Below are 23,599 nucleotides of genomic sequence, written 5' to 3' on the forward strand. Positions count from 1 at the left end.
AGCCATAGGAGTTGTCTTTATTTATTGTATGACCTGCGTGTCATTGAAGAACGCCATGTAAACTACTTTACTTTATTGCTAAACGCGTTAGTCATAGAAGTAGAAGTAGTCATTGGCGTGACAACTTCATGAAGACACAATGATGGAGATCATGATGATGGAGATCATGGTGTCGTGCCGGTGACGATGATGATCATGGAGCCCCGAAGATGAAGATCAAAAGGAGCAAAATGATATTGGCCATATCATGTCACTATTTGATTGCATGTGATGTTTATCATGTTTATGCATCTTGTTTACTTAGGACGACGGTAGTAAATAAGATGATCCCTTACAAAATTTCAAGAAGTGTTCTCCCCTAACTGTGCACCGTTGCTACAGTTCGTCGCTTCTAAGCACCACGTGATGATCGGGTGTGATGGATTCTTACGTTCACATACAACGGGTGTAAGACAGTTTTACACAGCGAAAACACTTAGGGTTAACTTGACGAGCCTAGCATGTGCAGACATGGCCTCGGAACATGGAGACCGAAAGGTCGAGCATGAGTCGTATAGTAGATACGATCAACATGAAGATGTTCACCGATGATAACTAGTCCGTCTCACGTGATGATCGGACACGGCCTAGTTGACTCGGATCATGTAATCACTTAGATGACCAGAGGGATGTCTATCTGAGTGGGAGTTCATAAGATGAACTTAATTATCCTGAACATAGTCAAAAGACCTTTTACAAATTATGTCGTAGCTCGCGCTATAGTTCTACTGTCTAGATATGTTCCTAGAGAAAATTATAGTTGAAAGTTGACAGTAGCGATTATGCGGACACTAGAACGCTTATGTCCTTAATGCACTGCTTAGTGTGCTGAACCCCAACGTCGTTTGTTGATGTTGCAAACATCGGACATACACGTTTTGATAACTACATGATAGTTCAATTAAATGGTTTAAGTAGAGGCACCAAAGACGTTTTCGAAACGTCGCGGAACATATGAGATGTTTCGAGGGCTGAAATTGGGATTTCAGGCTCGTGCCCACGTCAAGAGGTATAAGACCTCCGACGATTTTCTTAGCCTGCAAACTAAGGGAGAAAAGCTCAATCGTTGAGCTTGTGCTCAGATTGTCTGAGCACAACAATCACTTGAATCGAGTGGGAGTTGATCTTCCAGATGAGATAGTGATGTTTCCCCAAAGTCATTGCCACCGAGCTGCTAGAGCTTCGTGATGAACTATACCATATCAGGGATAAATAAGATGATCCTTGAGGTATTCACGATGTTTGACACCGCGAAAGTAGAAATCAAGAAGGAGCATCAATTGTTGATGGTTGGTGAAACCACTAGTTTCAGGAAGGGCAAGGGCAAGAAGGGATACTTCATGAAACGGCAAATCAGTTGCTGCTCCAGTGAAGAAACCCAAGGTTGAACCCAAACCCGAGACTAAGTGCTTCTATGATAAGGGGAATAGTCACTAGAGCGGAATTACCCTAGATACTTGGTAGATGAGAAGGCTGGCAAGGTCGATAGAAGTATATTGGATATACATTATGTTAATGTGTACTTTACTAGTACTCCTAGTAGCACCAGGGTATTAGATACCGGTTCGGTTGCTAAGTGTTAGTAACTCGAAATAAAAGGCTACAGAATAAACGGAGACTAGCTAAAGGAGAGCTGACGATATGTGTTGGAAGTGTTTCCAAGTTTGATATAATCAAACATCGCACGCTCCCTCTACCATCAAGATTAGTATTAAACCTGAATGATTTATTGAATCTCGATCGTAGTGATACACATTTTCATGCCAAAAGATATAAGATAGTAATGATAGTACCACTTACTTGTGGCACTGCCATGTAAGTCATAATGGTATAAAACGCATGAAGAAGCTCCATGTTGATGGATCTTTGGACTCAGTCGTTTTTGAAAAGTTTGAGACATGCGAACCATGTCTATTGGTGTATATGCATGAAGAAACTCCATGCAAATGGATCGTTCGGACTCACTTGATTTTGAATCACTTGAGATATGCAAATCATACCACATGGGCAAGATGACTGAAAAGCCTCATTTTCAGTAAGATGGAACAAGATAGCAACTTGTTGGAAGTAACACATTTTGATGTGTGCAGTCGAATGAGTGCTGAGGCATGCAGTGAATATCATTATGTTCTTACTTCACAGATGATTCGAGTAAATGTTGAGTATATTTACTTGATGAAACACAAGTCTGAATTATTGAATGGTTCAAGTAATTTCAGAGTGAAGTAGCAGATCATTGTGACAAGAGGATAACATGTCTATGATATGATCATAGAGATGAATATCTGAGTTACGAGTTTTGGCACACAATTAAGACATTGTGGAAATTGTTTCGCAATTAATACCGCCTGGAACACCATAGTGTGATGGTGTGTCCGAACATCATAGTTGCACCCTATTGGATATGGTGCGTACCATGATGTCTCTTATCGAATTACCACTATCGTTCATGGGTTAGGCATTAGAGACAACCAAATTCACTTTAAATAGGGCACCACGTAATTCCGTTGAGATGACACCGTATGAATTATGGTTTAGAGAAACCTAAGTTGTCGTTTCTTAAAGGTTTGGGGCTGCGACGCTTATGTGAAAAAGTTTCAGGAATGATAAGCTCGAACCCAAAGCGGATAAAATGCATCTTCATAGGAAACCCAAAACAGTTGGGTATATCTCCTAATTCAGATCCGAAAGCAATAAAGGATTGTTTCTTGAATCGGGTCCTTTCTCGAGGAAAGGTTTCTGTCGAAAGAGTTGAGTGGGAGGATGGTGGAGACTTGATGAGGTTATTGAACCGTCTCTTCAACTAGTGTGTGGCAGGGCACAGGAAGTTGTTCCTGTGGCACCTACACCAATTGAGTGGAAGCTTATGATATTGATCATGAAACTTCGGATCAAGTCACTACCAAACCTCGTAGGACGACAAGGACACGTACTACTTCGGAGTGGTAAGGTGATCCTGTCTTGAAGATCATGTTGCTAGACAACAATGAACCTACGAGCTATGGAGAAGCGATGGTGGGCCCAAATTCCGACAAATGGTTAGATCCGAGAACGGATCCATGGACTTTGATGGACTTGCCCGATGATCGGCAAGCCATTAAGATAAATGGATCTTTAAGAAGAAGACGAACGTGGATGGTAATGTCACCATCTATGAAGCTCGACTTGTGGCGAAGTGTTTTCCGACAAGTTCAAGGAGTTGACTACGATGAGATTTTCTCACTCATAGCGATGCTTAAAGTCCGTCGGAATCATGTTAGCATTGGCTGCATTTATGAAATCTGGCAGATGGATGTCAAGACAAGTTTCCTTACTAGTTTTCGTAAGGAAAGGTTGTATGCAATACAATCAGAAAAGTTTTGTCGATCCTAAGGATGCTAAAAGGTATGCTAGCTCCAGCGATCCTTCTAAGGACTGGAGTGAGCATCTCGGAGTTGGAATGTATGCTTTGATGATGATCAAAGATTTTGGGTTTGTACAAAGTTTATGAGAAACTTGTATTTCCAAAGAAGTGAGTGGGAGCACTATAGAATTTCTGATGAGTATATGTTGTTGACATATTGATGATCAGAAATGACGTAGAATTTCTGGAAAGCATATAGGGTTATTTTGAAAGTGTTTTTCAATGGAAAGCCTGGATTAAGCTACTTGAACATTGAGCATCAAGATCTATAAGGATAGAACAAAATGCTTAATAATACTTTCAAATGAGCACATACCTTGACATGATCTTGAAGGTGTTCAAGATGGACCAGTCAAAGAAGGAGTTCTTGCCTGAGTTGTAAGGTACGAAGTTAAGACTTAAAGCTCGACCACGGCAGAATAGAGAGAAAGGACGAAGGTCGTCCCCTATGCTTAAGACGTAGGCTCTTCAGTATGCTATGCTATGTATCGCACCTGAAGTGTGCCTTGCCATGAGTCAGTCAAGGGGTACAAGAGTTATCCAAGAATGGATCACAGGACAGCGGTCAAAGTTATCCTTAGAAATTAGTGGACTAAGAAATTTTTCTCGATTATGGAGGTGGTAAAAGAGTTCGTCGTAAAGGGTTACGTCGATGCAAGCTTGACACCTATCCGGATAGCTCTGAGTAGAGATACCGGATACATATAATGGAGCAACAATTTAGAATAGCTCCAAGTAGAACAGTTATTTGGATTAGCTCCAAATAGAGCGTGGTAGCTGCATCTAGGAGATGACATAGAGATTTGTAAAACACACACGGATCTGAAAGGTTCAGACCCGTTGACTAAAACCTCTCTCACAAGCAACATGATCAAACATAAAACTCATTGAGTGTTAATCACATAGTGATGTGAACTAGACTACTGACTCTAGTAAACTCTTGGGTATTAGTCACATGGCGATGTGACCTGTGAGTGTTAATCACATGGCGATGTGAACTAGATTATTGACTCTAGTGCAAGTGGGAGACTGTTGGAAATATGCCCTAGAGGCAATAATAAAAGTATTATTATTATATTTCCTTGTTCATGATAATTGTCTTTTATTCATGCTATAACTATATTATCCGGAAATCGTAATACACGTGTGAATACATAGACCACAATATGTCCCTAGTGAGCCTCTAGTTGACTAGCTCGTTGTGATCAACAGATAGTCATGGTTTCCTGGCTATGGACATTGGATGTCGTTGATAACGGGATCACATCATTAGGAGAATGATGTGATGGACAAGACCCAATCCTAAGCATAGCACAAAGATCGTGTAGTTCGTATGCTAAAGCTTTTCTAATGTCAAGTATCTTTTCCTTAGACCATGAGATTGTGCAACTCCCGGATACCGTAGGAATGCTTTGGGTGTACCAAACGTCACAACGTAACTGGGTGGCTATAAAGGTGCATTACAGGTATCTCCGAAAGTGTCTGTTGGGTTGGCACGAATCGAGACTGGGATTTGTCACTCCGTGTAAACGGAGAGGTATCTCTGGGCCCACTCGGTAGGACATCATCATTATGTGCACAATGTGACCAAGGGGTTGATCACGGGATGATGTGTTACGGAACGAGTAAAGAGACTTGCCGGTAACGAGATTGAACAAGGTATCGGTATACCGACGATCGAATCTCGGGCAAGTAAAATACCGCTAGACAAAGGGAATTGAATACGGGATTGATTGAGTCCTTGACATCGTGGTTCATCCGATGAGATCATCGTGGAACATGTGGGAGCCAACATGGGTATCCAGATCCCGCTGTTGGTTATTGACCGGAGAACGTCTCGGTCATGTCTGCATGTCTCCCGAACCCGTAGGGTCTACACACTTAAGGTTCGATGACGCTAGGGTTATAAAGGAAGCTTGTATGTGGTTACCGAATGTTGTTCGGAGTTCCGGATGAGATCCCGGACGTCACGAGGAGTTCCGGAATGGTCCGGAGGTAAAGATTTATATATAGGAAGTCCTGTTTCGGCCATCGGGACAAGTTTCGGGGTTATCGGTATTGTACCGGGACCACCGGAAGGGTCCCGAGGGCCCACCGGGTGGGGCCACCTGCCCCGGGGGGCCACATGGGCTGTAGGGGGTGCGCCTTGGCCTACATGGGCCAAGGGCACCAGCCCCTAGAGGCCCATGCGCCAAGATAAAGGAAAAAGGGAAGAGTCCTAAAGGGGGAAGGCACCTCCGAGGTGCCTTGGGGAGGATGGACTCCTCCCCATCCTTAGCCGCACCCCTTCCTTGGAGGAGGGGGCAAGGCTGCGCCTCCCCCCTCTCCCTTGGCCCTATATATAGTGGGGAAAAGGAGGAGCAATGAACCCCAAGGCCTTTGGTTGCCTCCCTCTCCCTCCCGTGACACATCTCCTCTCCCGTAGGTGCTTGGCGAAGCCCTGCAGGATTGCCACGCTCCTCCACCACCACCACGCCGTTGTGTTGCTGTTGGATGGAGTCTTCCTCAACCTCTCCCTCTCTCCTTGCTGGATCAAGGCGTGGGAGACGTCACCGGGCTGTACGTGTGTTGAACGCGGAGGTGCCGTCCGTTCGGCACTTGATCATCGGTGATTTGAATCACGACGAGTACGACTCCATCAACCCCGTTCACTTGAACGCTTCCGCTTAGCGATCTACAAGGGTATGTAGATGCACTCTCCTCTCTCTTTCTACTCGTTGCTGGTCTCTCCATAGATAGATCTTGGTGTTACGTAGGAAAATTTTTGAATTTCTGCTACGTTCCCCAACAGCTATTGCCTGTCGGGAGGCGCTGTCTTTGGCCGAAGACCTGCAGATTCGAGATTTTGTCATAGCGTCAGACTCCAAGCAGGTGATTAACGATATCAACAAGGGTTATAAGGGCAAGTATGGAGCAATCATATCAGAAATAAGCTCACGAGCTTCTGTTTTTAATTGTATCTTTGTTTTCGAAGGCCGAGCGTCGAATAGCGATGCTCATAATATAGCTAGATCTTCTCTTACTCTTCAGCAGGGGCGCCATATTTGGCTTGTTCACCCCCATGCAAATTGTATCCCACAAACTGTGGTTTATGATCAATAAAGTGTGCTTTACCCCTCAAAAAAAAAAGCTAGCGACCGAAAATCGTTCTTCGTCCCCGCTGCCCATGGGAACGATTCGTCCGATCCCGGGTCTCCACAGGGCGAAGGTCAGCGCGATATCCGCGTCAGCAGAGGTAGATAGAGAGATCGACGGGGAGAAAGAGGAAGAATAATAAGAGGAAAAACAGCGGAGCTCGACTCCTTTTGGTGCCCTTGATTGCTCATAGCAGTGGTGCCATGGGGCAGCTGGATCTCATGCAGCCGGAACGCCAAATCCAGATCCGTGGTAAACCGACTCTTATCCTATATATAGTTGTTGAGCCGGTAAATTGGTGCCCTTTTAGATCGATGTATGTATGTATAAGCTGGAATAAAAGGCTCACTTCAATGGCCATAAGAACCGGGCCACCTTGCCAAGAAGATGATGATCATTATCACGATGGCAAGTAAGGGCGTATTCAGGGACCGTACTTCCAGAGGTACATCATGGATTCCGTTGGATAATAAACATATGCTGCACAAATTGGGTTACAACCTATTGGTAGCTAACTGAAATTAAACTTCTTTTTCTGCTGCAATCTCCTGCAGCCCTGCTGCATTACTAGTTCTGTTCTATCCCAACTAAAACTGTTCCAGTATTATCTCTGCAGACTAAAACTGTCTGTCAGTACTCACTAGCCTACCCCCTTGTTATTCTATCTTGTTAACTTACCAGCAGTCGCAAGTCGCATCTGTATTTTCTTAAGGTTCTTCCTCGATACTTTTCAAATCAACAAGCATTCCAATTTTCTAAATATCTCCATAGCAAGAAGGGAACCTATGCATAATTTGTATGTTTTGATGCGTTTGTTTGTTACATTGACGCATGATGGCATGCTGTTCTGCAATAAAATATCTCCCCTGCATCTTCATTTACATAAATGCATATCGACCGATATTATCGACTTATAACACTCCTGGGGAGAAAGTTTTGTAGAACGCTACAGTACTACACACTGCCCTTCGCACCGATGAGGGTAAGCGTTTGATTTTACGATTCTAATGTGTTAACTCTTCTCCCATTCTTGTGCGTGCAGGACATTTGGTGTCATATACATTCACTAATGACGCTGCGAGATGCTGCCCGTGCTGCCTGTGTGTCTCTTGCCTTTCGACCTTCGTGGAGATGCTACTATCCCAACCTCACATTTAATAGTCAAACAATAGGCTTATCACGGGATGACATGCATTTCACCCACAAAGTTGATCAGGTTTTGGAACAACACTCAGGCATTGGCGTGAAGACATTTGAGATTGATTGCTCCTGCGGCAAGCTCAAGGCTTATGAAGCCTATGAATATCTCCATAGGTGGCTTCAGAAAGTGGTTACACCGGGCATTGAAAAACTCACCCTTGTGATGCGTGAGAATGAGCCAGTCTACTTCCCATGCCCCGTTCTATCCAATGGGAATGGAAGCTCGATCTGGTATCTTCAGCTTGTTAACTGTGTCTTCCGTCCTACAGTTATTGGTTGCTTGGGAAACCTGACAGTGTTGCATCTTGACTGTGTGCGAATTACGGGGCTCCATTTAGGGTGCCTTCTTCCCAGCTGTGTTGCTTTGGAGCAGTTGAAACTCAGGAGATGCTACCAGATAACTTACCTAAAGATACCTTCCCGGCTGCAGCGACTCAGCTACCTGCAGGTGTTAGAATGCCACAGATTGCAGACGATAGAGAACAAAGCTCCAAATATTAATAGTTTTCACTTTATAGGTGACCGAGTTGAGTTCTTACTTGGGGAGTCACTGCGATTGAAGAAATTAGACGTGCTATGTTACCTCTTCCTCAGATATGCACTTGATGAGCTTCCGTCCATTGCACCGAATCTTGAAACTCTTAGCATATATTCATGGTGTGAGGTATATTCCAAAACCTCTTGTGACTGATTACTATGCATAGAGCAGTAGTGATACTTCGGAATGTTATTAACATGTGTTATCTTTATGCAGGTGGTCAATACAACGCTGATGCTCTCGCCTTCCAAGTTCCTCTATCTGAAATACTTGAGCATTTATGTTAATGGGTTTTGCGATTGTCTTTCTCTGGTTTATTTTCTTGGTGCTGCTCCGTCCTTGGAGACATTCAAACTGCGTGTAAGTCACTGTTCACCATGCAAATATATTTTTGGATGCACTCATTCTACAAATATAACAAGTTTCGGTGGCCAAATCATTAATTCAAGTATTTAAACCAATATTTCTATCTCCAGGTACCAATACAGCTACTACAATCCATAGATGAATTGCTTTCTGAAGACCCCTCGCATCTAAGGCAGATTCCAGGATACCGCCATGACAAGCTCCGGAGAGTGAGCATCTGTAGGTTCCCCTGTTCAAAGAGCGTGGTTGAGTTGACGTCCCATATTCTGGAAAATTCAGCATCGCTCGAGTGCCTTACATTGAGCACCACCAACGATAGTTTCAGGTGTTCAGATGATCAATCTGCTAAATGCTCCTGCTCGATCGGACCCATGGAAGCCCATAAAGCAGCCTTGGTAATCGAAAGATACATTAAGGGGAAAGTTCCCTCTACAGTTCAGCTAGATGTGGTGGAGCCTTGCATGCAGCCTTTGCCATGATGTCCAACTCTGCAATGTTTATCATTGATTTATCATGTGTTTGAACAGTCTAAGTTCTGTAATCTGTATATACTGCTGGGATGTGCCTTGTTTCTTGGTGCATCATTATGTGCAGAGTTTAGCTAGCTCTGCAATATTTCAATGCTATCGCTTAAAGATTGATGACCTCTCATATAACTCTACACATCTTCGTAATTGTTTGCTTGGTCCAAGGTGTCTGAATCGAACTGGTTCAGCTAGCGACCGCAGGTTGGCAGCCGCCATGTCCATTTTCACTGGACCGTCCAAGTTGTTCAGGTTGGCGAACGCCACAGGATTATCAGCCAGGAGCTCCTTTCTTAGAACCTCGTTTTTCCTTTGCTTGTTAAGTTCGGAAAAAGTGATCTCTGACTGAAATCTTTGAGTGCTCCGTGCCCGTGGACCGTGGGTAAGTGAAACTAATTAAATCAATTGCTTCAGCTGTCTAATTAAAGTGATCTCTGACTGAAATCTTTGAGTGCGCCGTGTCCATGGACTGTGGCTAAGTGAATTTCCTTGATTCTATAAATGTACTGTTAGATTGAAATGCTGTTCATGTCTTATTTTTGTTTTTATTCTCTGGGGTTTCTAGATGGAATGGAAGAATGTGGTTTTGGGAGGGTTTTGCAGAGAGATTCAGTGCTGGTGAAACTTGAGAGTTATACGTTGGGTATGCAATTATAGACATTTTCTGTTGCTTCACAGCGGACTAAGACGATTAGTTCGCCAATTTCTTTGATAAATCAGGATGATATTGATCCTGTTGTTTAGGCATCATGCTTTTGGAAAAGGTTGCATCATGCTTGCTACTGCATTTTGTTAGCCCCATGGTTATCGATCTGTTTGTTAGTATTTTGTACCAAGTGAATATATATCGTTTGACTGTAGCAAGTATATTTATATGGTTAAGTGAATCTTTAGTTTATCAACAAGTGTGCCTGAATCCATACTTGGGCATGTTTTTTCTCTTCATGGAGCACTGTTGTGGGTTTTTTGAGCACTTTGAAGCTCTTGTCAAAGACCGTGGAAACGAATCGGCCGTGCACTATTTTCTTCAGCAGAAGAAAATAAATAAATGCAAATGTCCTTTTGGGTTCAATCAAACTTTGTACTACTGATAACATCTTTCAAAAGCATTGCAGCCATATATTCCTATCAGAAAGTAATCGCCCCCTTCTTCTCCTTCAAATTTTTGATGAGTAAGGAGCAACTTTCAACTTTCCAAAACTTGAATGGCAACTTTCAACAACAACAAAAACAAAAAAAACCGAGATGGAGTAGATCTTTGGCCCGACAGACTGCATAGCATTGGCTCTCCGTGGTTGCAGCACTCACGAAGGAAATATACTTAAACAAACAATCATTGTTCAAAACTATACTATAATCAGGTACCAAAATTTCCATGTTCATTACCAGGGAAAGAATTAAATGTCTACATAGGGTAGCTAGATGATTCGCTATCTGTAGGATGCATAGAAAGACTCGTATATTTCTCAAGAGGCACAGTAAAAACAAGTTCCTCTACGTGGTCACAGTCAACAAATGAAACCACTACCAAAATGTAAGCAAACAGCAGTAAAAAGCTGTCTGGAACACATACACAAACAACTATACAGAAAAACAGTGCAAGACTTGTCTATTCATGTGGCCGGAGACGGCTTCCACTGGATTACTACTGGTTCTGTAACTGCGTCACTGGAGCTGGAAACATCTCTGACAGAATCTTGGTTATTTCTTCCACATGAAACATAGTCTGCATCGGTATTCTCTTCGACGAAAGCTCCCACAGCCGCTCCTTGAAATCCTCCACATTCTTCACCTTCAGCTTACCCACATCCTTCTCAGTAATGATGAAGATCAAGGAGATGGCAAAGTGGATGCCCTGAGAGGTCACCATTCCACCCTCATCTTCCTCCGTGACGATATTAACTAATTCCACAGCCTTGTCACAGATCATGTCCAGCGCCTCTGGAGATTTTGGTAGATGGTCGAGCAGGAGCCATGAAGCATTCCAGCAGCTTATCAGGCACGTCATTAACAGCGGCTGATAATTTGGCTTCCTCATGAGCACATTGTGCAAGGATTGACCAGTAACAGGGCAGGTATTTTTCTGTGCAGCGGACCACTGTTGGCATGATTGGTCAACAGTCTCCAATCAAGCAAAGCAAAACGTGGTTACTGGGTCAATCTAAACCATGCCACAGTTTCAGAAGATAATCACCAAAGCGAAAAACACTTTGAATAACAATTCAATCAGTTCTTTCAACCGAAAAAAGCTTTCACCCCGCTTTATAAATAAAGCAAACCGCCAAGAGCACGCATACAAGGACTAGTTCAGTACACACACATCCAGGTCACACAACAAGGAGTACAAAGGTTCTGCTGAGGGCACAACTCAACAAGCACAAAAAAACCGACAAAACAAAGGCGGCCGCAGCCGGCGACGACGACGAACACGCCAGGCGTCTAATTAGGCTTTGGGGGTGGCGGAGGGAGCGGCGGCGATAGACGGACGGCCATCGAGCGGAGGGCGGCGATGAAGGTGGAGATGGCGTCCCGATCCTGAGGGCGGCTATGTGGCCGCCAGAGCTACAAGAAACCAGACAATTTGAATAGAGCGTCATTAGCCCGTCGGAGAGGGACGTGCTGAATCACAAGCTTATTGTGGATCGTCCAGAGGGTCCACGCGAGTGCCCCAATCTCGAGCCACCTAATGTGGCGAGAGGGCAGGGGGAGTTCTGGAGTTCGGCGAAGAGGTCGGGGAAGTTGGTGTGGCACCAATCACCACCCACCACCTCTCTAAAGCAGCTCCAAATGAATTGAGCGGACACACAAGAGAAGAAGATGTGATTGGAATCTTCGGGGGTACCACACAGCGGGCAGAGGCCAGATCCAGGGCCGTTGCGCTTGCGTACCTCTACCCCAGACGGGAGCCGTCCGTGGATCCATTGCCACATGATATCCGTATTTTCATTGGCAAGCGGATGGACCACACCGCCGAAAGGGGGCGGGGTGGACGAGGGGGCGATGGCTAGATAGAGGGACTTGGTGGAGAATTGGCCCGAAGGCTCAAGACGCCACCGGACCTCATCCGGGCCAGCATCCACAACCGGCTCGTGGAGGGCGATGCAGTCAAGCAGCTCCTGCCAAGCGGCGGCCTCCGAAAGGCGAGGCGCCCTAAGTCAATAAGGGCCCTCTCAATAGAGATCGTGGGGGCGATAGCGATGAAGAAGAAGTCGGGGAAGAGAGCCACGAAGGGGGAGTCACCCGCCCAACGGTCGAACCAGAACATAGTCGCCGTCTCCGATCCAACCGAGATGGACATTCCGATGCGGAGGACGGGTAGCAGTTGGATGACCGACTGCCAAAAATGGGAGCCGCCGGACCTTTGACAGAAGTCCAGTGGTTGCCCAAGTAGGTACTTGTTCCGGATGATGTCCAACCATAGGCCACCATGCCCTTGCGAAATGCGCCAAAGCCAGCGGGAAAAGAGGGAAATATTCATGCGCTTAGAGCACATGATACCGAGGCCTCTGTCGGTGTCAAAACCGGCGGATCTCGGGTAGGGGGTCCCGAACTATGCGTCTAAGGCTGATGGTAACAGGAGGCAGGGGACACAATCTTTACCTAGGTTCGGGCCCTCTCGATGGAGGTAATACCCTACTTCCTGCTTGATTGATCTTGATGATATGAGTATTACAAGAGTTGATCTACCACGAGATCGTAGAGGCTAAACCCTAGAAGCTAGCCTATGATTATGATTGCTGTTGTCCTACGGACTAAACCCTCTGGTTTATATAGACACCGGAGGGGGCTAGGGTTACATAGAGTCGGTTACAAGGGAGGAGATCTACATATCCGAATTGCCAAGCTTGCTTTCCACGCAAAGGAGAGTCCCACCCGGACACGGGACGAAGTCTTCAATCTTGTATCTTCATAGTCCAACAGTCCGACCAAAGTATATAGTCCAGTTGTCCGAGGACCCCGTAATCCAGGACTCCCTCAGTAGCACCTGAACCAGGCTTCAATGTCGATGAGTCCGGCGCGCAGATTGTCTTCGACATTGCAAGGCGGGTTCCTTCTCCGAATACTCCATAGAAGATTTTGAACACAAGGATTGTGTCCGGCTCTGCAAAATAAATTCCACATACCACCGTAGAGAGTATATTATTCCACCAATCCAATCTGCTGACAACTTTTTATAACGTGACGTCCTGCCGTGGCCAAGTCATTACGAACCGTTTTTCCCTGCCTGCCACTGCACGTGTTGCGAGGCGGTTTTATTTGCACATCTTGTTGAAGCAGAGATCGTGTTCCCCTTATCACGAGATTCTCATCAATACGGATATGGGTAACCCAACCGCGCCATCAATCGTGGCGCTTGGGGAATAAGCAATTTTATGGGGCAAGTAGGGAGGCGCACAGTTTCTATTGCCTTTATAAAGGGACAAGGACTCCTCTTTTTCACCCACGCCTTCTTCTTCCCCTGCCCATCCATTATGGGGAGGCCGAAGGGTCCAAGAAGGGAAGGACCCTCCTTCCGGACTGCTCCACAACAGCCGCTTACAACGACGAGGAGTGGTTTCCCAGGGACAAGCCCCTAGCGAAGTCGTAAGTATCCGGATACTATAATAGTTCTAGTATGTTTTGTTTTATTACTTCTTATCATGTCAAACATGATCATGCAGCCCATCCAAAGCCCATATCGATGTATCCTCTTCGGATGAGTCTTTGGGCCAGTCGGCGATGAACAGTGATTCACTCCCAACAGCCACCTCCCCCGGCCTACGGACGACATCGAGGTGTTGTCTCAAAGGGCTCCGACTGGGCGCATGGGGGGCAAGACTCCCGTGGGCTCTAATGTCGGGGGCCGCAGCAAGTTTGGCCCCCAGCCGGATACTGCGCCGGAACCTCTAGTGGTTCCGGATTTTGTTAGGCGACCCCTCGCTACGGGGGGCGAGCCATCTGTGCCGATGGCCTTTGTCCATCCAGAGGCATCAGACAACTTGTTGGAAGCGCTTCGCAGCGCTTCCATTGACGAAGAGCACCACACTATCATGAGTGCGGTGGTTGAGAAGGTTCGGTCCGTCAAAAGCGGACTGACCGAAGCCTGTGCCAGCCTCCTAACAGGTTTTGAGGTAAGTAATCAAATTATGAGAAAATATCACAGTATAGAAAGTAGCCCCTGATACTCTGTTTGGTGTTCGCAAAGTAAGGCCGAACAGAGGATCAAATAATAATCATAGGAGTCTAATCAGAATATGTCTATGTGAATAAGCAGGCTTCGCTGCTGGCCGCTGCCGCTCGTAGTGTGGAGGTCTCCGGACTGAAGCGGGACCTTGAGCGGTCTGAGGAAGAGCTCGGCCTTACCAAGAGGCAGCTCGAAGAGAACAAAGGTAAGTGATACCCCGTCTGTATATTGATAAAGAAAAAAAGGGTGGTTACTAGATCATGGGATCATCATGAATTTTTCTAGGGGCCATGACCGAAGTGGCGGCCCTGAAGAAGGCGTTGTCCGAGGCCGAAGATAGAGTGGCCCAGGAGCGCATCGAGTGCGAGAAGCAAGAGGCCCGAGTCGGCGAGGCTCAGCAAGAGCTCCAGGATTTCGTCAAAAAATACGAGTCCTTGGAGCGTGACTCTAAGACGCAGGGGTCCGAGCTTGCGAAGGCCCTCGAGAACGCACAAAATGCCAAGGTCGAAGCTCAAAAGGCCCTCCAGGAGATTTCGGCGGTCAAGAAGATAGCGGCGGGTAAGCCATTCATTATGCAAAGCAAGCATGTGAAGGAAACTTTCCTTTTACTTACCCGAATTCGGAGCTCTCCGGGAGCGTTCGCAGATCTACCCAGCAGCGTATCGGATGCGGCGGAGTTCTACCGGGCCGAGGAAGGGAGCTCGACGGAAAAGGTGTTCTGGTCTCAATATACTGGGACCAAACATCCGATGCCCTTGAGCGACCAGCTGAAGCAACTGGTCGAGCTTCACAAGGCGGCCGAACTGGCCATGAAGGATCTCATAGTCCGGATGTGGCCTGGCGAGCCCCTGCCTGGCAGCTACTTTGGCCTGGTAAAGCGGCTTGTGAATGCCTGCCCACGGCTTGAAGTCATAAAGCAGTCCGTCTGCATTGAAGGTGCCCGTAGGGACTTTGCCCGTGCGAAAGTGCATTGGGCAAAGATGGACGCCGAAAAGCTGGTGAAGGAGGGGCCACCGGAGGGCAAGGAGCATCGCCACCCCAAAAAGTATTATGATAGTGTCCTGAAGGGTGACCGCCTTGTGGCGGAGGAATCTGCTAAGGATGTAATATTTGAATGAATGTACTCATGTGATCCTGTAATATGAAAACGAGTTCATGTGCGCTATATAACGCTTGTCGATTTAAAATATTACCTTATGTGCGGCTGTTTATAAAATCTGAGAGTTGGCCAGTCATCGGCTTCTGCCCCCATGTAACTAGTACTGAGGTGTTCGGGATAAATCTTAAACACTCTTTATCCAAAAAAATTGGTCCTTTTAAGAAGGTGTTTAGCGCAGCGAACAAGGCAATCGGACTATATAGTTTTATCACTCTCACTTAGCCATAGAAGTCTACAATTTTAAATTTTGGCAAAGCCCCTAGTATTCAGAAGGCCGAACTTGTGGCGCTATATACGCCTAAATCGGACAAGGCCGATTCCTCGCCCGAAGCGGAAAAAATCTTTAAGGATTTGAGACCTTTCGAACAGCGACCAGCTCTCGCCGCATCATGACAGTCAATTTTCGGCTTTCTCTACTGAGGTGTTCGTCCGAAAGAAGCGGGACACAATCACAGTAGTTCTCCCAGTGCTACCTTAGCCGATATAGCGGAACGTAAGGTACCAAAACATGGGAGCCGGGCAAACCCAACTATTGATCCAAGACATGATTCGGAGCTGATGCATATAATGCCATAAGTTCGGGATGCCGCACTGTCGAAAGTGTTCGGACTTTTTCTTGCCGTGTTATGGGGTACACTGAAGCCCTGGACGTACCAGAATGTACGGTTGCAATTTGTCGTAAATGAGCCGACGGGAAAGAAGAAAAAAAGCAATAATAAGCTAATGCTATTTATTTAAATGATACGTCGAAGCGTATGTATACAAGTAGTGCAATAAGCAAAAATAGGACTATTTGACATGTCCGATACAAGGGCAGTCTGCGTGTGGGTATGCAGGTATAGCGATCGTTATCAGAGACCACCTGGGGATTCCCTTGTATGTCAGAGCTTCTTGCTTCCTTGGCGTTTCCTTCCCGTGATGGGTCCGATAATCAGGGTATCGGAGAGGGCCTTCAGAGAATAGGGTCCTGAAAGGAAGAAAATGGTAAAGGTATACTTGTCCTGAGGCGGTTGAGACGCATTGTGGACCGTGCCATAGCCATGCCTCCGCCTATGCCCATGGTATTTTGAGTGTGTAATTATGGACGCACGGCGCAAATTCGCCGCTTGACTGGGACTGGGACGAAGGCCGGATTGCTAGGCGAGCTCAGAACGTGCCGGGCGATCCTGTTGCAGGGTACTCTGGACTCGCTTGAAGGTGTCCGGGGGCTTTATCGCCCAATTGGCGGTTTGCCTCAGAAGGCTGCTTTGTACTTCTGCTGCGAGGGCCGCAGTGTGCTCCTCCGTACGGAGCGAGCATTCTGTGTTTCCATTAACTTTTATAACCCCGCGAGGTCCTGACATTTTGAGCTTGAGGTATGCATAATGCGGTACCGCATTGAATCTAGCGAATGCGGTTCGTCCGAGCAGTGCGTGATAGCCACTGCAGAAGGGGACGATATCGAAGATCAACTCCTCGCTTCGGAAGTTGTCCGGGGACCGAAGACCACTTCCAATGTGATTGAGCCCGTGCAACAGGCCTCTACACCTGGTATGACACCTTTAAAGGTGGTTTTTGTGGGTTTGATCCTTGAGGGGTCGATACCCATTTTGCGCACTGTATCCTGATAGAGCAGGTTCAGGCTACTGCCACCGTCCATAAGGACTCGAGTGAGGTGAAATCCGTCGATAATGGGGTCAAGGACCAATGCGGCAGAACCGCCATGACGGATATTGGTAGGGTGGTCCCTGCGATCAAAAGTGATCGGACAAGAAGACCATGGGTTGAACTTTGGGGGACTGGCTCCATCGCATAGACGTCCCTTAGTGCACGCTTCCGTTCCCGCTTGGGAATATGGGTTGCGTATATCATGTTCACTGTTTTCACTTGCGGAGGAAATTTCTTCTGTCCTCCTGTGTTTGGTGGCCGGGGCTCCTCCTCCACATCGCAACCCCTTTTTCCTTGTTTTTGGCATTCAAGTTGCCGGCCTGTTTGAACACCCAACATTCTCTGTTGGTGTGGTTGGCTAGTTTATCGGGGGTACCGTGAATTTGGCACGAACGATCGAGTATGCGGTCCAAACTGGACGGGCCCGGACTGCATCTTTTGAACGACTTTTTCCGCTGATCGGATTTAGAGCCACTGAATCTGGCATTGACTGCCGTGCCTTCGGCGTTGTCACCGTTGTTGCGGCTCTTGTGTCTGTTACGACGTGGCTTGCCGTTGCTATCTCTGGCATCTGAATTGCCAAGATTTTTAGATGTGTTATTGCTGCAAGCCAGCTAGCTATCCTCGCCCGCACAAAAGTGGGTCATGAGTGTCGTGAGGACCGCCATGGACTTCGGCTTTTCTTGGCCGAGGTGTCGGGCGAGCCACTCGTCACGGATGTTATGTTTAAATGCCGCTAAGGCCTCGGCATCCGGACAGTCGATGATTTGGTTCTTTTTAGTTAGAAACCGAGTCCAGAATTTCCTGGCTGACTCCCCAGGCTGTTGGGTTATGTGACTGAAGTCATAAGCATCCGGTGGTCGCACATAAGTGCCCTGGAAGTTGTCAAGGAATGCGTCTTCCAAGTTCTCCCAACTGCCAATGGAGTTTGCCGGCAGGCTATTCAGCTAATGCCGAGCCGGTCCTTTGAGTTTAAGTGGGAGGTACTTGATGGCATGTAGATCGTCACCGTAGGCCATGTGGATGTGGAGGAGGAAATCTTCAATCCATACCGCGGGGTCTGTTGTACCATCATATGATTCAATGTTTACGGGTTTAAACCCTTATGGGAATTCCTGATCCATTACTTCGTCGGTGAAGCATAAGGGGTGTGTGGCGCCTCTATGCCGGGCTATATCACGACGCAGTTCGTACGAGTCTTGTCTGCCGTATTCGGCCCGGCCGGATTTTCTTTTAGTATACCCGGCGTGATGGTCATCGTCACGCGTTGGGGCACGCCCCCGTGAACTGTAGATCGATCTTGTATGTCCTGCTTTGTTTTCCAATACGTCTCGCAGGTCCTGCATGTAGCCCCGTGCCTTGGTGTTTTTGTTTGATTGGCGACAGGGTGCGGGCTGGACTTTGGGCTGATATGCCGCTTTGTCTCGGCCACGAGGTGGCCGGTCAGCCGCATCATACGCTGGTAGTGTAGACTTTAATGCTTCCTCCTCAAGTTGGGGTAGCAACCTGCGCTTTGGGTAACTTTTATTTGGGCGCTCGGGTTCGTGTTCCTCGGCTGCCAGGACCTCGGTCCATCTATCCGCTAGCAGATCTTGATCAGCTTGAAGCTGCTGCTGCTTTTTCTTTAGGCTTTTTGCTATGGCTATAAGCCGGCGCTTGAAGCGCTCCTGCTCAACGGGATCCTCGGGCATGATGAATTCTTCGTCGCCGAGGCTCGCTTCTCTTCGGCGAGGGGCATGTAGTTGTCATCCCCTGATTCTCTGTCTGTCACATGTTCCTTAGGGCTCGTATGCCCATCCTCCCGCTCGAAGCCTGGCTGGAGGGGATTGTCTTTGTCTTCGGCACTGTCCGCGGTGTTATTGTCTCTTGTGCTGGTATCGCTGCTTTTGCTATGGCGGGGCTTAGAGCGGCGTCGATGACGCCGGTGCTTAGATTGCTTCTCGAGGGGATTATCCTTGTTGCCTTATTGCCATTGCTTTCTGTGGGGGTGTCCACCATGTATATATATCATATGATGAGGTGGCTGTCCAGCGCCCTATGGGCGGTGGTTCCTGTTCTTCTCCTGCATCATCGTCCATACCGTCGATGTCCTCGGAGTCGAAATCAAGCATGCCGGTTAAGTCATTGACAGTGGCTATTAAGTGGGTGGTGGGTGGGGAATGAATTTCGTCGTCTGCTTCCCACTCAAGCCGGACATAGTTCCGCCAAGGGTCTCCTGACAAGGAGAGAGACCTCAATGAATTTAGCACGTCGCCCAAGGGCGAGTGCTGAAAGATATCCGCGGAGGTAAACTCCATAATCGGTGCCCAGTCAGATTCGATAGGCACGGAGGCAAGCAGTTCTGAGCCTGTGGCCGGGGATGAATCCAAGGGTCCGGTAACACAGGTCTCATAGGAGGTGAAGTCAGTATTGAAGGAAATATGCCCTAGAGGCAATAATAAAGTTATTATTTATTTCCTTATTTCATTATAAATGTTTATTATTCATGCTAGAATTGTATTAACCGGAAACATAATACATGTGTGAATACGTAGACAAACATAGTGTCACTAGTATGCCTCTACTTGACTAGCTCATTGATCAAAGATGGTTAAGTTTCCTAACCATAGACATGAGTTGTTACTTGGTCAATGGGATCACATCATTAGGAGAATGATGTGATTGACTTGACCCATTCCATTAGCTTAGCACTTGATTGTTTGTTTACTGCTATTGCTTTCTTCATGACTTATACATGTTCTTATGACTATGAGATTATGCAACTCCCGAATACCGGAGGAACACTTTGTGTGCTACCAAACGTCACAACGTAACTGGGTGATTATAAAGGTGATCTACAAGTGTCTACGATGGTACTTGTTGAGTTGGCATAGATCAAGATTAGGATTTGTCACTCCGATTGTCGGAGAGGTATCTCTGGGCCCTCTCGGTAATACACATCACTATAAGCCATGCAAGCATGATAACTAATGAGTTAGTTACGGGATGATGTATTACGGAATGGGTAAAGAGACCTGCTGGTAACGAGATTTAACTAGGTATTGGATACCGATGATCGAATCTCAGGCAAGTAACATACCGATGACAAAGAGAACAATGTATAGTGTTGTGCGGTTTGACCGATAAAAATCTTGGTAGAATATGTAGGAACCAATATGAGCATCCATGTTCCGCTATTGCTTATTGACTGGAGACGTGTCTCGGTCATGTCTACATAGTTCTGGAACCCGTAGGATCCGAACGCTTAATGTTCTGTGACGATCGGTTTTATGAGTTTATATGTTTTGATGTACCGAGGGTAGTTCGGAGTCCCGGATGAGATCACGGAAATGACGAGGAGTCTTGAAATGGTCGAGACATAAAGATTGATATATTGGAAGCCTACATTTGTGAAGGAAATATGCCCTAGAGGCAATAATAAAGTTATTATTTATTTCCTTATATCATGATAAATGTTTATTATTCATGCTAGAATTGTATTAACCGGAAACATAATACATGTGTGAATACATAGACAAACATAGTGTCACTAGTATGCCTCTACTTGACTAGCTCGTTGATCGAAGATGGTTATGTTTCCTAACCATAGACATGAGTTGTCATTTGATTAATGGGATCACATCATTAGGAGAATGATGTGATTGACTTGACCTATTTTGTTAGCTTAGCACTTGATCGTTTAGTATGTTGCTATTGCTTTCTTCATGACTTAAACATGTTCCTATGACTATGAGATTATGCAACTCCCGTTTACCGGAGGAACACTTTGTGTCCTACCAAACGTCACAACGTAACTGGGTGATTATAAAGGTGCTCTACAGGTGTCTCCGAAGGTACTTGTTGGGTTGGCGTATTTCGAGATTAGGATTTGTCACTCCGATTGTCGGAGAGGTATCTCTGGGCCCTCTCGGTAATGCACATCACATAAGCCTTGCAAGCATTGCAACTAATAAGTTAGTTGCGGGATGCTGTATTACGAAACGAGTAAAGAGACTTGCCGGTAATGAGATTGAACTAGGTATTGAGATACCGACGATCAAATCTCGGGCAAGTAACATACCGATGAAAAGGGAACAACGTATGTTCTTATGCGGTCTGACCGATAAAAGTTCTTCGTAGAATATGTAGGAGCCAATATGAGCATCCAGGTTCTGCTATTGGTTATTGACAGGAGACGTGTCTCGGTCATGTCTACATTGTTCTCGAACCCGTAGGGTCCGCACGCTTAATGTTACGATGACAGTTTCATTATGGGTTTATATATTTTGATGTACCGAAGGTTGTTCAGAGTCCCGGATATGACCGCAGACATAAGAAGGAGTCTCGAAATAGTCGAGACATAAAGATTGATATATTGGACGACTATATTCGGACACAGGATGGTTCCGGGAGTTATCCGATATAAAACGGAGTACCGGGGGTTACCGGAACCCCCCCGGGGGTTAATGGGCCTCATGCGCCCAAAGTGGAGCAGAGGAGGGGCGGCCAGGGCAGGCTGCGTGCCCCCTCCCCCTCTAGTCCGAATTGGACAAGGAGGGAGGGGCGGTGCCCCCCCTTTTCCTTTCTCTCCTCTCTCCCTTCCTTCCCCCTCCCCTAGTTGGACAAGGAAAGGAGGGAGTCCTACTCCCGGTAGGAGTAGGACTCCTCCCTGGCACGCCTCCTCCTGGCCAGCCGCCCCTCCCCCTTGCTCCTTTATATACGGGGCAGGGGGGCACCTCTAGACACAACAATTGATCCTTGAGATCTATTAGCCATGTGCGGTGCCCTCCTCCACCATGATCCTCGATAATATTGTAGCGGTGCTTAGGTGAAGCCCTGCGACGGTAGAATATCAAGATCGTCACCATGCCGTTGTGCTGATGGAACTCTTCCCCGACATTCTGCTGGATCAGAGTCCGGGGATCGTCATTGAGCTGAACGTGTGCTAGAACTCGGAGGTGTCGTAGTTTCGGTGCTTGATCGGTCGGGCCGTGAAGACGTACGACTACATCAACCGCATTGTGACAACGCTTCCGCTTCCGGTCTATGAGGGTACGAAGAGAACACTCTTCCCTCTCGTTGCTATGCATCACCATGATCTTGCGTGTGCGTAGGATTTTTTTTTGAAATTACCACGTTCCCCAACAGTGGTATCAGAGCCTAGGTTTTATGCGTTGATGTTGTGCACGAGTAGAACACAAGTGAGTTGTGGGTGATATAAGTCATACTGTTTACCAGCATGTCATACTTTGGTTCGGTGGTATTGTTGGATGAAGTGGCCCGGACCGACATTACGCGTATGCTTATGCGAGACTGGTTCTACCGACGTGCTTTGCACACAGGTGGCTGGCGGGTGTCAGTTTCTCCAACTTTAGTTGAACCAAGTGTGGCTACGCCCGGTCCTTGCGAAGGTTAAAATAGCACCAACTTGACAAACTATCATTGTGGTTTTGACGCGTAGGTAAGAACGGTTCTTGCTAAGCCCGTAGCAGCCACGTAAAACTTGCAACAACAAAGTAGAGGACGTCTAACTTGTTTTTGCAGGGCATGTTGTGATGTGATGTGGTCAACACATGATGCTAAATTTTATTGTATGAGATGATCATATTTTGTAACCGAGTTATCGGCAACTGGCGGGAGCCATATGGTTGTCGATTTATTGTATGCAATGCAATTGCGCTGTAATGCTTTACTTCATCACTAAGCGATAGCGATAGTCGTGGAGGCATAAGATTGGCGAGATGACAACGATGCTACGATGGTGATCAAGGTGTCGCGCCGGTGACGATGGTGATCATGACGGTGCTTCGAAGATGGAGATCACAAGCACAAGATGATGATGGCCATATCATATCACTTATATTGATTGCATGTGATGTTTATCTTTTATGCATCTTATCTTGCTTTGATTGACGGTAGCATTATAAGATGATCCCTCACTAAATTATCAAAGTATAAGTGTTCTCCCTGAGTATGCACCGTTGCGAAAGTTCTTCGTGCCGAGACACCACGTGATGATCGGGTGTGATAGGCTCTACCTTCAAATACAACGGGTGCAAAACAGTTGCACACGCGGAATACTTAGGTTTAACTTGACGAGCCTAGCAGATAACAGATATGGCCTCGGAACACGAAGACCGAAAGGTCGAGCGTGAATCATATAGTAGATATGATCAACATATTGATGTTCACCATTGATACTACTCCATCTCACGTGATGATCAGACATGGTTTAGTTGATTTGGATCACGTGATCACTTAGAGGATTAGAGGGATATCTTTCTAACTAGGAGTTCTTAAGTAATATGATTAATTGAATTTAAATTTATCATGAACTTAGTACCTGATAGTATCTTGCTTGTCTATGTTTGATTGTAGATAGATGGCTCGTGCTGTTGTTCCGTTGAATTTTAATGCGTTCCTTGAGAAAGCAAAGTTGAAAGAT

General features: G+C 46.5%; 1 protein-coding gene across 1 annotated transcript; it reads left to right on the forward strand.

The window, feature by feature from the left end:
- The first annotated feature begins 6,713 nt into the window (after positions 1–6,713).
- Positions 6,714–8,468, forward strand: LOC123101183 (uncharacterized). Its single transcript, XM_044522754.1, has 2 exons — positions 6,714–7,022; positions 7,620–8,468. The coding sequence occupies exon 2, from the start codon at positions 7,647–7,649 to the stop codon at positions 8,466–8,468; it is 822 nt and encodes a 273-aa protein (XP_044378689.1). The 5' UTR covers positions 6,714–7,022; positions 7,620–7,646.
- The last annotated feature ends 15,131 nt before the right edge of the window (positions 8,469–23,599 follow it).

The sequence above is a fragment of the Triticum aestivum genome, chromosome 5A (assembly GCF_018294505.1).
Source record: "Triticum aestivum cultivar Chinese Spring chromosome 5A, IWGSC CS RefSeq v2.1, whole genome shotgun sequence".
Classification (NCBI taxonomy): domain Eukaryota; kingdom Viridiplantae; phylum Streptophyta; class Magnoliopsida; order Poales; family Poaceae; genus Triticum; species Triticum aestivum.

What these genes read in the sequence shown, in the direction of transcription:
- LOC123101183 (XM_044522754.1), top strand. Translation starts at nt 7,647, where the DNA reads ATGACGCTGCGAGATGCTGCCCGTGCTGCCTGTGTGTCTCTTGCCTTT.